The 18,891-nt window shown below is 47.3% G+C and overlaps 1 protein-coding gene across 1 annotated transcript; it reads left to right on the top strand.

Moving 5' to 3' along the window:
• The first annotated feature begins 8,324 nt into the window (after positions 1-8,324).
• On the top strand, positions 8,325-17,833 carry hapln2 (hyaluronan and proteoglycan link protein 2). Its single transcript, XM_002941504.5, has 6 exons — positions 8,325-8,789; positions 12,273-12,385; positions 14,275-14,628; positions 15,874-15,990; positions 16,483-16,665; positions 17,047-17,833. Exons 1-6 carry the CDS (start codon positions 8,719-8,721, stop codon positions 17,325-17,327), a joined length of 1,119 nt encoding a protein of 372 aa, XP_002941550.2. The 5' UTR covers positions 8,325-8,718; the 3' UTR covers positions 17,328-17,833.
• Positions 17,834-18,891: the final 1,058 nt, after the last annotated feature.

Genomic DNA, 18,891 nt, shown 5'->3' with positions numbered 1-18,891 from the left:
CATACAGATACAGGGTTCACAGTGTCCCAGCCATACAGATACAGGGCTCACAGTGTATCAGCCATACAGATACAGGGCTCACAGTGTCTCAGCCATACAGATACAGGGTTCACAGTGTCTCAGCCATACAGATACAGGGTTCACAGTGTCCCAGCCATACAGATACAAGGCTCACAGTGTCTCAGCCATACAGATACAGGGCTCACAGTGTCTCAGCCATACAGATACAGGGCTCACAGTGTCTCAGCCATACAGATACAGGGCTCACAGTGTCTCAGCCATACAGATACAGGGCTCACAGTGTCTCAGCCATACAGATACAGGGCTCACAGTGTCTCAGCCATACAGATACAGGGCTCACAGTGTCCCAGCCATACAGATACAGGGCTCACAGTGTCTCAGCCATACAGATACAGGGCTCACAGTGTCTCAGCCATACAGATACAGGGCTCACAGTGTCTCAGCCATACAGATACAGGGCTCACAGTGTCTCAGCCATACAGATACGGGGCTCACAGTGTCTCAGCCATACAGATACAGGGTTCACAGTGTCCCAGCCATACAGATACAGGGTTCACAGTGTCCCAGCCATACAGATACAGGGCTCACAGTGTCCCAGCCATACAGATACAGGGCTCACAGTGTCCCAGCCATACAGATACAGGGCTCACAGTGTCTCAGCCATACAGATACAGGGCTCACAGTGTCTCAGCCATACAGATACAGGGCTCACAGTGTCTCAGCCATACAGATACAGGGCTCACAGTGTCCCAGCCATACAGATACAGGGCTCACAGTGTCTCAGCTTACTCTGTATGACCCCCCGTTGCTCCTAACACTTTGTAGAAACAAGAAGCTTAGATTTATTTAATGGCGGAGGAGCTGACCCAGGACTGATGAAGAGGGATATAGACTGGGGAGAAGAGGCTGAACCATGCAGAGCAAGCAGCAACATGCTGAGATATGGGGAGGGGGGGCTAAACTCCCAGTGACCCAGCTCCTTGTTCCGCACAATGCCAGAAAGCGAGTATCAGTTTCCCGTGAAGGAGAGCGGCGCTGGGGGAGAATATCTGATAATATTATCTACTCTGCAGGCATTCAGTGTGGGTCAGGGGAGAGGGGGCAGATGGGAAGGGGCCCCACCTGAGTCAGATAGGATGATGGGAAGCTGATGATGGGAGGTTACACACAGAGAGCACATCAGTTACATAACACCCTCAGCGGGGATGTTGCCTTTGGCAGCCGAAATATCATTGCTTTCCCGACTCCCCAAGCGCCAATTATTCCTACTGCACTCAGCTCTGTCTGTCTGAGACTTGTTTCTCTTTAGTCTCACACACAGCTGTACCCAGAGTAGCCAGATATTCCTACAGCATGAAGTGCCCCCAACTGCTACACACAGAGTAATATACTCCTAGTGTAACTTAGAGGCTATTATCCCCCCACTGCTACTATAGGCACCATCTCTCCCTACTATACCTGCTATCCCACAGCCCCAGTCCCTTCCCAGAGGCTATTATCCCTCCCACTGCTACTATAGGCACCATCTCTCTCTACTATACCTGCTATCCCACAGCCCCAGTCCCTTCCCAGAGGCTATTATCCCCCCACTGCTACTATAGGCACCATCTCTCCCTACTATACCTGCTATCCCACAGCCCCAGTCCCTTCCCAGAGGCTATTATCCCTCCCACTGCTACTATAGGCACCATCTCTCTCTACTATACCTGCTATCCCACAGCCCCAGTCCCTTCCCAGAGGCTATTATCCCCCCACTGCTACTATAGGCACCATCTCTCCCTACTATACCTGCTATCCCACAGCCCCAGTCCCTTCCCAGAGGCTATTATCCCCCCACTGCTACTATAGGCACCATCTCTCCCTACTATACCTGCTATCCCAAAGCCCCAGTCCCTTCCCAGAGGCTATTATCCCACTGCTACTATAGGCACCATCTCTCCCTACTATACCTGCTATCCCACAGCCCCAGTCCCTTCCCAGAGGCTATTATCCCCCCACTGCTACTATAGGCACCATCTCTCCCTACTATACCTGCTATCCCACAGCCAAAGTCCCTTCCCAGAGGCTAGTATCCCCCCCACTGCTACTATAGGCACCATCTCTCCCTACTATACCGGCTATCCCACAGCCCCAGTCCCTTCCCAGAGGCTATTATCCCCCCACTGTTACTATAGGCACCATCTCTCCCTACTATACCTGCTATCCCACAGCCAAAGTCCCTTCCCAGAGGCTAGTATCCCCCCCACTGCTACTATAGGCACCATCTCTCCCTACTATACCGGCTATCCCACAGCCCCAGTCCCTTCCCAGAGGCTATTATCCCCCCACTGCTACTATAGGCACCATCTCTCCCTACTATACCTGCTATCCCACAGCCCCAGTCCCTTCCCAGAGGCTATTATCCCCCCACTGCTACTATAGGCACCATCTCTCCCTACTATACCTGCTATCCCACAGCCCCAGTCCCTTCCCAGAGGCTATTATCTCCCCACTGCTACTATAGGCACCATCTCTCCCTACTATACCTGCTATCCCACAGCCCCAGTCCCTTCCCAGAGGCTATTATCCCCCCACTGCTACTATAGGCACCATCTCTCCCTACTATACCTGCTATCCCACAGCCCCAGTCCCTTCCCAGAGGCTATTATCCCCCCACTGCTACTATAGGCACCATCTCTCCCTACTATACCTGCTATCCCACAGCCCCAGTCCCTTCCCAGAGGCTATTATCCCCCACTGCTACTATAGGCACCATCTCTCCCTACTATACCTGCTATCCCACAGCCCCAGTCCCTTCCCAGAGGCTATTATCCCCCCACTGCTACTATAGGCACCATCTCTCCCTACAATACCTGCTATCCCACAGCCCCAGTCCCTTCCCAGAGGCTATTATCCCCCCACTGCTACTATAGGCACCATCTCTCCCTACTATACCTCCTATCCCACAGCCCCAGTCCCTTCCCAGAGGCTATTATCCCCCCACTGCTACTATAGGCACCATCTCTCCCTACTATACCTGCTATCCCACAGCCCCAGTCCCTTCCCAGAGGCTATTATCCCACTGCTACTATAGGCACCATCTCTCCCTACTATAGATCTTCTCCTTTATACCAAATAGGTCACATTAAAGTTTTTTGCCTCTGTGGCCTTAAGCAGTTTTCAGAACTCTGCAAACTTAACTGCTATGAAATCATTAGCATTTTAAACTCATCAATTTGAACTAATTGGCAGCAAACGCTTTTCTTTGAAAATGTTGCACATTAGAATTACTCGTCAGGAGAAATCCCTTGAAGCAGACAGCCCTGCCCTGGGGCCTTGGCAGAATTGTCTCATGATGCAATGATCCCATAACGAACTTTTTGATTACAGAAGCATGAAACTGCTTTCATGTGATTGGTCTGTGTGTGCCACACCCCTAAAAAAATCCAAATTCACACCTACATCAGAGCGCCATCTTGTGTTCAGTAAAGAAACCTAAAGGTGCAACTGCAGCTGAAGCTAGGGTAAAATGTCCATTCAACTACAGTAAGAGGGGTCAGGTAGCCTTAAGGACTCATTGGAGCCCAAGGTAAGAAAGAGGTATGGCCTTCAGTAGGCCCTTAGTTGGGAGTAGGCCCTTAGTTGGGAATAGGCCCTTAGCTGGGAGTAGGCCCTTAGTTGGGAGTAGCCCCTTAGTTGGGAGTAGGCCCTTAGCTGGGAGTAGGCCCTTAGCTTGGAGTAGACTCTTAGCTGGGAGTAGGCCATTAGCTAGGAGTAGGCCCTTAGTTGGGAGTAGGCCCTTAGTTGGGAGTAGGCCCTTAGTTGGGAGTAGGCCCTTAGCTGGCAGTAAGCCCTTAGCTGGGAGTAGGCTCTTAGCTGGGAGTAGGCGATTAGCTAGGAGTAGGCCCTTAGCTGGGAGTAGGCCCTTAGTTGGGAGTAGGCCCTTAGTTGGGAGTAGGCCTTTAGCTGGGAGTAGGCCCTTAGCTGGGAGTAGGCCCTTAGTTGGGAGTAGGGCCTTAGCTGGCAGTAGGCCCTTAGTTGGGAGTAGGGCCTTAGCTGGCAGTAGGCCCTTAGCTGGGAGTAGGCTCTTAGCTGACTTAGCTGAGAGTAGGTGATTAGCTAGGAGTAGGCCCTTAGCTGGGAGTAGGCCCTTAGTTGAGAGTAGGCCTTTAGTTGGGAGTAGGCCCTTAGTTGGGAGTAGGCCTTTAGCTGGGAGTAGGCCCTTAGCTGGGAGTAGGCCCTTAGCTGGGAGTAGGCCCTTAGTTGGGAGTAGGCCCTTAGCTGGGAGTAGGCCCTTAGTTGGGAGTAGGCCCTTAGTTGGGAGTAGGCCTTTAGCTGGGAGTAGGCCCTTAGCTGGGAGTAGGCCCTTAGCTGGGAGTAGGCCCTTAGTTGGGAGTAGGCCCTTAGTTGGGAGTAGGCCTTTAGCTGGGAGTAGGCCCTTAGCTGGGAGTAGGCCCTTAGCTGGGAGTAGGCCCTTAGTTGGGAGTAGGCCCTTAGCTGGAAGGACCCAGTCCTCTGGGAGCCTCTGGAAAGCAAGGCAGCAGTCTACAAATGAGTATTGTAAGGAGATTTATATTAAGCTGGACTCATTGTACAAGAGCCAATGCAAACACCCCTAGTGGCTCAGCTGCATTGAAATGCCTTTTCATTGTTCATTGTGTGTCCCCAACAATAACAGGGCAGCTGATATGTTTATATTCACAGCCATGCGTCCCTGGCACCTCACCCAGTCCCTCATTGGCTCAGATAGCCAACCCATGGCCAGTGCCTAAGTGCTCCATATTGGACCAGATATGTCCATGGCATGTTGTTTTGCACCCACACAATGCCTGGACACACCGCAGACCCCTAATATTGGGGGGGGGGGGGGGGGGGGTTGACAGGCCTACAAATATAGAATATATTCAGAAGGGCTGGGCCAGGGAAGGTAATATCCAAGTTGGGGTGCAATGATGGTGATATTTACCACAGTAGCCCTACAGGTCTACAGATAGTGATAGGGTTGCCATTTGGGTTTCACCTGGACACCATGGTTTTCACAAGGGCTGTCTGGGTTTCCGAATTTGGAAAACCAGGAAGGACTCTCCTAAATTGATGTGGCAATCGGCCAATCGTCGATCCCTGTATTATAGCCCTGCCCCTGTGATGTCAGTGCCCCACTCCCCTGATGTCACTGTCTCCGCCCCTCTGCCCGGGTTTAAGCAGGGTGATAGTTGGCAACCCAAAGGTAAACTGCCACTGGGCAGCAAGCTTAGTCCCTCAGGGGCCACTGAAATACAATTCCTGCAGCCCCTATGGCACTATATAGAGCATAGAGTCGGACCTGAATTCTGCTGATACACATTTAACTTAAACTAGATGGAGAACACAGTATATTTATTCAATATAAATATCAAATCTGATATCCTTAGTAAACAGCTTGGGAGCCTGAAATAATGACTTCTGACAAAGTCAAAGGATTATAGAATGAACCTCCTAGCAATTAATAAGGAGAAATATAATAGACGGGGATAATCGATTGTTAATACAGAAAAGTTATATTTGATCATCCCCATCTATTATTATATATTATTTTTCATTTCACATTCTTTGTAGAGCTTCCAAAAATATGCCAGCAAATGAGTTCCAGCCGTTCTCCGGATCATATTGACTCCATATATGTGTATATTCCCCCCCGGCCCCCTCTCCGGTATTTAAGCAGCCACATGGATTTAGGTTTTTTTAGCTCATACCCCAAATTCTTTAAAATAAACACAAAAACAGAAATAACAAGTGATACAGAGCGATCCCTCCACGGGTTTTCAGAACCCACAAGGCTTTTCTAGGTTGGCAGTTGGTTTAGAGCACTTTTAATGGAGACTGCAGGGATCAATAAACCGAAGCAGTTATCTCTGGATATAAATAGTGATCACTTTGGCAGGAACTGATCAGCGCCATAATAGTAGCATAGCCATAGAGTATAATGTTCAGTTTCCCAACATATAGGTGTTCCCAACGTATAGGTCGATCTGCAGTCATCATTGCACAGGGATCACTGAGCATTGCCATTTAGTGATGGGACGAAATGTTTCACCAGGCATGGATTCGCGGCGAAATTCCGTGTTTCGCCATTGGCGGATTGTTTCGCAAAACGGATGAAAAAATTAGTTGTGGAAAAATTTGCCATGCGTCTAAAAATTGTCGCCCACGTCAAAAGAATAGTCGTGCATCAAAAAAGAATTGTCATGGGCGTCAAAAGAATAGCTGCATGACAAAAGAGTAGCTGCGGGCGACAAAAGAATAGTGGCGCATCAAAAAAGAATAGTCGCGTGACAAAAGAATAACCATGGGCATCAAAAGAATAGTCGCACGTCAAAAAAGAATAGTCAGGGGCAGCCAAAAGAATAGTCGTGCGACAAAAGAATAGCCGCACGCGACAAAAGAATAGCCGCACGCGACAAAAGAATAGCCGCACGCGACAAAAGAATAGCCACGGGCGACAAAAGAATAGTCGCGCATCAAAAAAGAATAGTCACGCAACAAAAGAATAGTCGCACGTCAAAAAAGAATAGTCGCGCATCAAAAAAAAATAGTCGCGCGTCAAAAAAGAATAGTCACGGGCGTCAAAAGAATAGCCGTGGGCGTCAAAAGAATAGCCGTGGGCGTCAAAAGAATAGTCGTGCGTCAAAAAAGAATAGTCAGGGGCAGCCAAAAGAATAGTCGTGCGACAAAAGAATAGCCGCGGGTGACAAAAGAATAGCCGCGGGTGACAAAAGAATAGCAAATTTTTCGCCATTTTGTGAGTATTTCGCAAGATACTTGAATTTTCCGGCGAAGCGAAATGGGACAGATTCACTCACCACAAGTGCCATTGAAACACTAAAGGCCAGTCAGTAGGTACAGGACATTCCCAAAGAGTCTTCCTTACCCAACCCTGCAGTGATCACTGATTGCTAGACATGATCTCCGGACATTAATACAATAGAGCCAAGCACAGCTCTGTATTAGCCAATGAGAAGCAGTGATCACTTCCTAAAGGATCGGCTTCTAGACAGTCAACTAGAGATTCAGGTTGCGTTCCAGTGGTAGGTTTGCACCCAGTGGATGGTTGCCATGTGAAACCTGAATCGTGGGGATAGGCGGATCAGATCAGCTGACACGCTGTACTTATCCACCTATCAAAATACTGCATACACACAGTGCTACTTGTCTAATTACATTTATATTTAATTTCTAATGTAAACTACCCCAAATTTGGCAACCCTTTTTAAAGTTTAAATGACCACTTTACCTTACAGGCAGGGCCGTATTTATATAAGGCACCCAAGGGTCTGTCTAGCTTTTAAAGGGGCAGCCCTTGAGTGCCTAAATATAAGAAAACATACTAAAATACCCCCCCCCCCGCCTCGGCTACAAAGTTGCTAAGGAAATCTGCCGATGGACTTGGGGGGATGAGGGGTTAACAATAAAGCACACTGTGGCACATAAGGAAGTGACATCACACAACTGGAAGTGACATCATTTCAGCAACGTGGGGGGAACATTTAGGCCTGGTACCTAGGGAGGCACTGGACCTAAATACAGTCTTGCTTACAAAACACAATGGATTAAATGTAAACAGTGTTAACAGGTGCCATTTTTTCTTTTCCAGCTCTACACTATGGGACAAAGCAGAGAATAACAGGGGCTGTGTTCACTCAGGTCGAAAAGCCAGTACAGGTGAAAAAAAGGGGGTGGGGCAAGGAGCAATGTTTTTGTTGAGGAAGTAGGAACCAGGAAGTGGGGGAACTAGCCATAGGAGCTTAAAGAAATAAGAGGGGGCAATAAAGAAGATGGTGAGTAATATAGTTGCATTTACTGGTCAGAATTGCCCTTATAGTTGCCGAGGCATGATTCAAAGAACGGGTTTTTTATGCCAGGGACCTGGTCTTTTCTGGTATCAGAAGAATGCACTTTAACTTGTTTGTGGCATATTCTGTGTAAAACTAAAAGTGACTTGTTTCGTGGAAAACCCTGTTGTGAATAAAACACAGGCAAATACCTGCTTGATGTTGTCAGGGGTGTCACTGTCTCTTTCTTTGCAAATAGACAGTTCCAGTGAATTCTTAAGTGACCCGTAATTCATAATATCTAATGCTACAACTTTACACAATACATACTCTTGTCTGATGTCCCCATCCTATCCACATCTAAGCCTTAAATGGCTCAAAGAGACAGTTGTATGTGTAGGAAGGGTTTATGGGAACTGCCTTTGGGGCGTTACAAGTTGCAGGTGTTGGTCTTTGGATAAAGCTTTGTTTCTTCAAGGGCCTACCCAAAGGTTACACAGGACACTAGGCCTTGTTTGTGTGTCTGTTGGTGTAGGATGGAAAGTAGGATTAGAGGCTGAGACACCAGAGGTATCCAGAAAACTCCATGTTGACATTTCCCTTGAGATTCGGAGACTCTGCATCAGCGAGACAACACAGGCTAGGCATTGACAAGCCGTCCTCGGGACAGAACAATGACAGATTGTGTGCGCTGCCATTCTCATGAGTTCAGAAGGGAAGTGAATGACAGGCACACAAACTGTTTACTGACTCCGAGACAGAAGGGCAGCTTGAGAAGAAATACCCAGTGTCCCCCGTGTCATTGTCCAGAGGAAGTGTCACCTTGCAGAGACCGGCAGAGCTAAGGCAGCATCAACCAGGTTCATGAAGAACTCGCCCACAGGATGCCAAGACAGGCTGAGGGACGCCCATGAAGATGAGAGGGTCCCTGATACATCATGATAATGGGGAGACGTCATACCAGGAATATATTCTCATGAGGTAAGTCTTACCCTGTGCCTGGGGCCTAGCTCTGATACCCAACTGAGATATCACAATAGGTGAAAGCTTCATGGTGTTATGGATGTTGGTTGTAGTTGGGGCTACCTTAATAAAAGACTAATACAATATATAAATAATGGATGGGGGGCATCTCAAATCTTACATGAGTGATTCTAAGACAAGTAAAGACTTAACAAAACCTCTGATTGAACTAGGAGTATTATGGCACATACCAACTGGGACACTGTTTAAGTTGCAGCCGCCCACTTATATTCTGGGTTACTCCAATTCAGCTTTGTATCTTCTTGAACCAAGGCAAAAAGCATAAATGGTTTCACTATTAAGTTTAGCAAACATGGCTGCTTGGTCCGAGGGCGGCACGTTGCACTTCTGCCCAGGTGGAGGAGCAACTTTATAGGAAGATTCTGGAAAGTAATACCACGGGCCAATGTTGTAATTAAAACAAAATACAGAGGCTGGCCCTTTATTTTTATGCCAAAGGTCAGAACACAAAAAGAAAAGTAGTCCAGGTGCCCCAGTCCCAGACCCTCGGGTAACGTCAATCCGTAAAGGCCTAAAGGGGCACATAAATGTAGTAAAAACGAAAATACGTTATATACGACTTCATCTCTGCCACCTTATTTGTTTTGTGCTCCATCAAAATGACAGTCATTGGCTGCTTTATTTAGGGCATTTATTTTCCCTTTCCTGGTTTACCAATTTTTTCCTTCATTTGCCTCTATATTAGTTCCTATCAGAACTTGCTTTTAAAATGTATTCTCTCTTTAATATCTCATTATAAAAAAAGAGCCAGGGCTTAAGCAATCAGGGTTGGAATGGGCTGGTAGGAGACCGGGAAAAAAAACGGCGGGTCTTGCTGACCCAGACCCCATCCCTGCTGCCCTCCCTCCCCTGATTGTGGTGAAGAATAAGGTATGCACACAGGGGGCGAGGGGCTGGCAATGGGTGAGTAGGTGGCCGGGGGGCCCTGGGGTAGCATGTCATGGTTTTTCTATTATAAAACATTTGCCCCCGCCCCAGCATCAAGTATAATTGCAAAAAAAATGATTCAGAATTTTGTGCCAAAAAATTTAGATGAAACATTTGTGCATAAATTGTCCACAGTTGCACCCATGGCAAAATAGGTGTGCCCGGGCAGAAATCTATTTACACGATGCTCAGCTGAATAAATCTGCATTTAATATACGATTCCTAGAAAGGCTTTGCATTCAGTTTATCTTATATTTCATGCAAAGCCAAAAAGAGAGGCAAGGAATCATGGTTCGGTGTTATTGGGGGGCAGCGGGGTGATATTAATCTTGTGCCAGTTGCTCTCATTTGCCATATGGTACAATATAAGAAGCCGCTGTTGGTTATGACATTATTATCACAATGGTATTTTCTGAGAAGATATCCACAATAAAAGGGGTTTGTTACCTATGAGCAGGGGAACCAGACTTGGAAGGATAAGGGGGTGCCTATCTGGATCCCATGGAACCCACATATATACTTAATGCACTTTGCACCTTGAGGGATTTTGAAGTGCAGCACTTACTGCCCTATGGGAACCCTGTACCTAATACCCAGTGTCGGACTGGCCCACCAGGATACCAGGAAAACTCCCAGTGGGCCCAGGTGTCAGTGGCCCCCCTGCTCCTGACCATTTGGCCTGTTTGATGGTCATTCCTTAATTCTGAATGGGAAGAAAGAGGAGAAATAGATGGAAGGATAGATACTAGCATGTAAATAAAAGAGACTGGGAGAATAAAGAGGTTGGGTGAGGGAAGGGGGAAAGATATTTTGGAGAGTGGGCCCCTGGGGCCCCAGTCCGACACTGCTAATACCTGTCCCAAGCAGGTCCCAATTCCATCTTCCATGATGCCAAAGGGCAAGTCTTTGGTACCCAATATGACTCCACCCAGAGGTTGGAGGTGGGCAGTGACATCACTTGGGGGCGGGGAAATGGGCAGGCTAGGCAGGGGAATGGGTGGATGGGGCGGAGAAAATGGGTGAATGGGGTGGGGAAATGGATGGGTGGGTAGGGATACTGGGAAGGGCATAGGCTGGCCTCTATATAAAAGGGGGTGATCTGCAGCAGAAAGAGTCAGGAAAGAGAGGGATTATATAGATTATATATAGGGTTGCTATTCTTTCAAACTTACCTGCAGATATATTGCCAGTTAATATGAAATACCGGTCTGGCCAATGCTGGCGATTTTCAGGCTAGGCCAATCAAATACAGGCAGGGTAGCATCCCTATCCATAGGCAGGGCGGGACAGTTGGACAGCCCTGGCCTACATCATGCCAAAAATGAATTATAAGGCTTTCTACCCTTTTTACTATTAAGGGGAACATCTATTAAATAGCAGCCTGCATAGAGAGACAATAGACAAGTAAAAAATGGAAGCACACCCTCCCACACAATGGAATAATCCAATCAATGATTAGATTGTTTTTACAAGATACATTGACGAGATGGATCCAACTGAGCAGGAATTAGAAGTTCATGACCGGTTGCACTCCCTGCTCAGCGGATGTTGAGCTTCCCTGTAACTTGCAGGCTATGAATCAGCTCCCTGCCAAACTAAAGGGGAACAAAGCCCTCGTTACTGAGCGCACGTTGTTTTGTTTAGGGATAATGAGCTGTTAGGAAATGCTTAGGAGCCGCACAATCCTTGGCCGGTTAGAAAACAAAAAGCCACAATGATGCTATAACAATCACTTTTATAATGTTCCCCTGATATCCGTGGCTTCGGCTCATAACAGCTGGTGTCAACGCGTTTCCAGCTTGGATTGGTTTTCTCCTAGCGAGGCTTTATGGTGCTGAGCAGGGAGTAACATGGGCCCTCAGGGATTAACATGGGCCCTCAGGGATTAACATGGGCCCTCAGGGATTAACATGGGCCCTCAGGGATTAACATGGGTCCTCAGGGATTAACATGGGCCCTCAGGGATAAACATGGGCCCTCAGGGATTAACATGGGCCCTCAAGGATTAACATGGGCCCTCAGGGATAAACATGGGCCCTCAGGGATTAACATGGGCCCTCAGGGATTAACATGGGCCCTCAGGGATTAACATGGGCCCTCAGGGATAAACATGGGCCCTCAGGGATAAACATGGGCCCTCAGGGATTAACATGGGCCCTCAGGGATAAACATGGGCCCTCAGGGATTAACATGGGCCCTCAGGGATTAACATGGGCCCTCAAGGAGTAACATGGGCCCTCAGGGATTAACATGGGCCCTCAGGGATTAACATGGGCCCTCAGGGATTAACATGGGCCCTCAGGGATTAACATGGGCCCTCAAGGAGTAACATGGGCCCTCAGGGTGCCCTTGCCATCTCACTCCCTTTATAACAAGGTCTATTCTGTTGTCCTCAGTATAAGAAGACATACCTGGAAGAGTAATATTACGAGGCTTAATATAGAATTATCTATATAAGACACTTTGGATGCTTCTCTCTTTTTCTCATTATAGGCAAACCCCTCAAGGCCTTCCCAAGATGGTCCTACTCTATATCCTGATGTTCTCCTGCTTCTCCAACCTTCTTCAAGGCACCAGCATCTACCGTAGCGCCGACAGGAATCAGGGTCTGAGGTTTCTCTTCTGCACACTCACACCATCGATGGTGCCCTAGGGTGATACCTACTAAGCAATAGGACATCTCCCAGGGTAGATAGGGTAGGGCCCAGCCAAGCAAACCATTCCCACACTACGGAAAGAGTTTTTCATTACTGACTTGATGACCCCCAGCTCTGCATTTAGAGATACATAATTACACATTAGCAGTACAGATCCACCGCAAGGTTCTTGCAGCTAAATATGGCGGCAGAGCCGAGGGGGCAGGAGCTACACGGGGCGGAGGGGGCGATTTTTATCCTATAAAAGCCTGTATAAAGGTACGTCCCCAGGTGTCTATATATAACCTAAACTCTTTAATTTGGGGTGACCATCATTGGTATTGTGTGATCATAGTCACCCTGAATGGGCACTATAAATTCATACTTTAGTTTCCCAATGGCTTTGTCCAACCAATAGAGATATTAATGGGGTCATGTAAAAAAGACAGCCCAGGAGTGGTAACCCATAGCATCCAATCAGCAGGCAGCATTTACTGGTCACCTGTTTAAAAACAAACATCATATTGGTTGCTATGGGTTACTGCCCCATGGCAAACTTAGAGGCTTTTATTACATATGTTGGTTCCTATGTAGGTTGCATCATGATTTGCTTTTGCTTTTCCCTTCGAGCTAATATGAGTGCTACAGGCTCATCTTGCAGATCCAGCCTTGCCTAAAGGTGGCCATACACGGGTCGATATGGGTCCCTTGGACCGATTCAGCACCTTATCGGCCCATGTAGGGGCAGCAACGATGGGCCTGCCTGACCGATATCTGGCCTGAAATTGGCCAGATATCGATCGGGCAGGTTAAAAGATTTAGCCAGATCGGGGACCGCATCGGCTCATTGATACGGTCCCCGAACCGACTGCCACATTGCCGCCATTATAATTAGATCGTTTGGCACCAGGGCCCAGTGATCGAAGTAGCCTACATTTTCCCCGATATCGCCCACCCGTAGGTGGGGATATCGGGAGAAGATCTGCTCGCTTGGCGACCTCGCCAAGCAAGCGGATCTTCACGTGTATGGCCACCTAAAGGATCTGCTGTCTTTCTGGCAGGGTGCCCACCAGCGTCTTCATTATCTCCCATTGTCCCCCTATTGTGTTATAATCTCATTATAAAAATCCAGAATGGGGTGTAGACAACTAGACATGGGCATAATTGGGGTGTGTCTATCTGAACAGCGTCATAAATGGCATTCTCCAGTAATGCACTGGCGTTGGGGGCTCCTTCAACATTGGAAATGGTATTCAAATCATGGCCAATAGTACCGGGGCAAATTTTCTTACAGTTTTTTTTATTTTAAAGCTTTAATCTTATTAGTTTGTAATTATTATATAAGATGTTTGATAAATATACCCTCAGATCACTACTGCCTACCCAGAATGCCATTAACATACACACGTATATATATTCAAACATCTGGATAAAATAAGGCGGCTCCTGATATATCATAGACACGGTTTTAGAATTATATCATTTTTTTTTACATCTATGTTGTTTAAATCTGGCTTGAGGCAGTTCCACGTGGCCGGTAGCCATACTCCAGTTCTTTACACACGTCTCCAGATGGTCCACCTAAGGGTGGAGACCATGTTTTATGACCGGAGATCCTAAGCAGAAAGCCAACTCTTCCCCGTGATGTTTTTACCGCAGCTTCAGAGTTCTTTTCCCCAAAATATTTATTAGTCCACGTTTTCTTTGATATAGAGATCCGTCCATTAGAAAATATTGCTCTCATATTTGCCTCCACCCTAAACATATGGTTTTTGTTTTCTTCTACAGTATTGAAGCTGGAGACATTGGACGATGATACAGAGACATAAATTCATATAGTTTCCTTTGTTTATATGCAGTGGACTCGGCGCCGCCAAAATTTCTGCTGGATCCCATTCACCATGTGATTCTAACCCAAAGAGGAGCCAATGTCGTCCTTCCTTGCATTCTACGCATGCGACCACCGATCTACAGGGTGAAATGGAGCAAGGTCAACTCAGCTGACCCTCTGGAGAACCTCATATTGATCTCCAATGGAAAGCACCACAAGAACTATGACAGACTGAAAGGTCGGGCTCGTCTCAGGCGGAACCACCGTCTTGATGCCTCCTTGGTGATCGCCAATGTGACTCTAGAGGATGAAGGACGATACCGATGTGAGCTGGTGAATGGTCTAGAAGATCAAAGTTTAACTTTATCATTACAGTTGGAGGGTAATAGCATTTCCTGTTCCCACCAATCATTTTTGACAGATGCAAAGTTTGATGTAAAACAGTCTGTAGGTAGAATGGGTGTGGGCCTTTCTTGGATGAAACATTCCTAAATAAGCTGTTACGAGTGAAGGATATCATTGGGGCCACAAGGTGCTACACTGTTACTAGTGGGAGATGGGAGATAGGAAGGAGAGTCCTTCAGGCAGGGGCTGTTACAAGATGGAGTGGGCGTAGACAGAACCTAGCAGGCGTAGACCAGATGGGACCAGACAGGACAGGACGGAGCGGGTGTTGACCAGATGGGACTAGACAGGACGGAGCAGGCGTAGACCAGATGGGACCAGACAGAACAGGACAGAGTGGGCGTAGACCAGACGGGACTAGACAGGACAGGACGGAGCGGGTGTTGACCAGATGGGACTATACAGGACGTAGCGGGCGTAGACCAGATGGGACCAGACAGAACAGGACAGAGTGGGCGTAGACCAGACGGGACTAGACAGGACAGGACGGAGCAGGTGTAGACCAGACGGGACTAGACAGGACGTAGCGGGCGTAGACCAGATGGGACCAGACAGAACAGGACGGAGCGAGCGTAGACCAGACGGGACTAGACCGGACAGGACGGATCGGGCGTAGACCAGACGGGACTAGACAGGACAGGACGGAGCGAGCGTAGACCAGACGGGACTAGACAGGACGGAGCGACCGTAGACCAGACGGGACTAGACAGGACAGGACGGAGCGAGCGTAGACCAGATGGGCCTAGACAGGCCAGGATGGATCGGGTGTAGACCAGACGGGACCAGACAGGACAGGATGGGATATAGCAGGCAAGACAAAGATCAGGAGTGAGGAGTAAGAAGCGAGCAAGGAGCGAGAACAGGAACAAGACAAAGGAGCAAAGGAAGCGAGGAAACAAGACAAGGAGCCAGAACAGGAAACACAAACTAGGCACAGGCCACAGTGCTTAATGTTAGACCAATGTTCAGGCAAGGAGTGTGAGGAGGGCTGGGCTTAAATAGGGCCTGATTGGCTGACCCCACCTAGCCAATAAGGATGCTGGGGTGATGTTACCAAGCCCAGGACACAGATGAAAGGGAACACAAGACAATCACCTCTTGCTGGCTGCTCTCCTGGCTCAATGGTTAGGGAGAGCAGCCAACAACCAGGAGGTCCTGGGATCAAATCCCAGCAGACCCTTACACACACACTCATTGATGACCCTTCCTTTTTTTATTACAGGAGTTGTGTTTCCATATCAGTCCAGTGGAGGGCGCTACAAATTCAACTACGTGGAGGCCCGGCAAGCTTGTGAGGAGCAAGACGGCAGGCTGGCCACATATTCCCAGCTTTACCAATGTAAGAATATTGCTGTGTTCTGGAAATAAAGGTCCAGGACTGGGCAATAGTAGATTGGTTAAATAAATACGTTATGTGTTGCTAATTGCCCCCAAAATGTGTATAGCCATTATTAGTGGGGTGTAGGTGGATTCCATGGACAGGTTTGAAATCGGTGGAAGAGCAAATGGTAGGGCTTCTCCTAATAGTTACAAAGTCTGACACTGTTACTCCGCCCCCCCCCCCCTATTATTTGGGTCTATTGGAACAGGGCAATTTATATACCTGGACCCTGTAGCCTTCACCAGAACATTTAAAATTAAAAGAGGATATGTTAGGATACACCTCAAACACTGTACAACCCAACTAATTCTAGAAACCGCTAGAAATGAATTCTAAAGTCTCTGAACCAAGGGTTGAACTTGATGGATGTTTGTCTTTTTGGAGAGGCAGACTGTGACCCCCCCCCCCCCCCCCCCCCTGTTGTATAGTTATTTCTGTTTTCCATTCCAGCATGGACCGATGGCTTGGATTGGTGCAATGCTGGCTGGCTCATAGATGGGACCATCCACTATCCCATAATAATCCCCCGCGAGCCATGTGGGGGCAACCTCCCTCCTGGAATCCGCAGCTACGGCCCCAAGGACAAGCTGAAGGACAAATATGATGCCTTCTGTTTCACCTCCGCTTTGAACGGTAAGAGCCCAATGTGAATGCAATTCATTAAAAAGGAAGATGTACCCCATAAATGATCACATAAGAACCTTATTCATATCGGCCAACCTTAGGTTAGTGAGCAGAGGAACATCACAAGATGTTTCTCACTAACTCAATTTTCTGCCAAATGTGGCTGGTCAGCCTAAATGAACAGCAGGTTAATTGCATCATGTTAATTGCAAAAGTGCTCAGAAGAGCACCCTGAGCCGTTAATTTGTTGTGAGGGTTCCATTAAGGTAGGGAACGATGTTGAAGAACTCCTACCCCTTCACTTTTCTTCTTCAAGGGGCCCTAAAATCATTTTGCTTTGACCCCCAGTATCTTCTAGTTATGCCACTCATTTGCTTATTTGCTCTGCAGGACACGTCTTCTATGTCCACGGCCCCTTGACCCACAAAGAAGCCGTTGATACCTGCAAAACCCACCAGGCAGAGATCTCCAAGGTTGGCCAACTCTACGCCGCCTGGAAGTTCTTCAGCATGGATCACTGTGACGGCGGCTGGTTATCCGACGGCAGTGTCCGTTTCCCCATAGCGGAACCTCGGGAAAGGTGCGGAGGACTCCCAGATCCCGGCGTCAGGAGTTTCGGTTTCCCGGATAAGGAGCAGCGACTGTACGGCGTGTATTGCTATAAGCATTAGGGAGACTTTGATTTTCATATCTGCAGGGGCTTTACTCCATAAAGGTAACACTTTAACCCGACGATTAAACAAGATTTAACCAAGTATCTGACTCTGGTTCTAAAAACCTCACTCAGATACTTTCTGATGTAACCAACCCAACTAGAGGGGCCTTAGGCCACTCCCCAAATCATTCACAACCATTCCCAGCTACATCTGACCACACCCACAATCTGGCCCAAACTCCATCTACTGTCTCACAAGCCCCCAACGAATTATAAATGTTCTTAATGACCTGGGACTGCAATCTTCCCATCCTGCTCTATTAGACCTGCTTAAGCAGGGGTGGGACCAAGGTCCCACCCACGAGGAGCAAGTTCTCGAAAGGTTTTATTTCACCAACAGAATTAAGATTAGTAGCAGAAGGCAGTCGCCTAATATATAAATACAGAGACAGAGACGTACAATACTGGGCATTATTAAATAGAGGAGAGGCCTAATTCTGAGGACCAATTAAAGGAACAGTAACACCAAAATATAAAAGTGTATAAAACTAACTAAAATATAATGTGCTGCTGCCCTGCACTGGTAAAAGTTGTGTGTTTACTTCAAAAAGTCTACTATAATTTATATAAATAAGCTGTTGTGTAGCCATGGGGGCAGCCATTCAAAGGAGAAAAGGCACAGGCACATAGCAGATAACAGATACAACACTATTGTATTCTACAGAACTTATCTGTTATCTGCTATGTAACCTGTGCCTTTTCTCCTTTTTTCCAGCTTGAATGGCTGCCCCCGTGGCTACACAGCAGCTTATTATATAAATTATAGTAGTGTTACTGTAGCAAACACACCAGTTTTACCAGTGCAGGGCAGCAGTGCATTATATTTTTATTACTTTAAAGCTATTTTATTTTTTGGTGTTACTTTTCCTTTAAAACTCTACGCATAAAACGACTATAAAGCATTGTCCTGCACATTATCCATGATTGTTCACTTGCATAATAAGCAATTTGAAAGGTTCATTAATAAAAACGCTCATTAATCGGGGGACTAAAGCTTTCAAGTGGCGGCTTCCTGCCGTCTCCCCAGATGTCGTGAGTTCAAACCCAGCCAGAGACGCACAAGATGAATTATCGCCGATCTCCATGATAAATTCATTAAACGCTACAAGTCACTTTTACTTTTGCCCTTATCGAGCTGCTCATCGAACATTGAATTCTGGGACCACCTACCCGCTTCATGGGCGTAGGAGGGGGTGAACATTATAAACTGCTCTAAATCTCTGGCTAATACAAATATTCAGCTTGGGAGGCGGCTCCAGTAGTGATTCCAGCTGTGAAAATAAACTGTGCAGAGAGATTCCCTGTGCTTCACTGCCCCCTATTGAACAGGAATGGTACTACCGACTGGGTTCAATTCATTAGTTTGAGTGAGAAAGTCACTTTGCTGAGTTTATCTTTTATATTTCTGGCTGCCTCAGTTACTAAAGGGGGTAACATTAACAGATTCAAGTCTAGTAACCCGTAGCAACCAGACAGATATTTTCAAACACAGGAGCAGTAAATGCTGCCTGTTACTATGG

Source organism: Xenopus tropicalis, chromosome 8, assembly GCF_000004195.4.
Source record: "Xenopus tropicalis strain Nigerian chromosome 8, UCB_Xtro_10.0, whole genome shotgun sequence".
NCBI lineage: Eukaryota > Metazoa > Chordata > Amphibia > Anura > Pipidae > Xenopus > Xenopus tropicalis.
The sequence above is the reverse complement of the archived record's forward strand: the minus strand, read 5'-3'. Positions and strand labels throughout refer to the sequence as shown.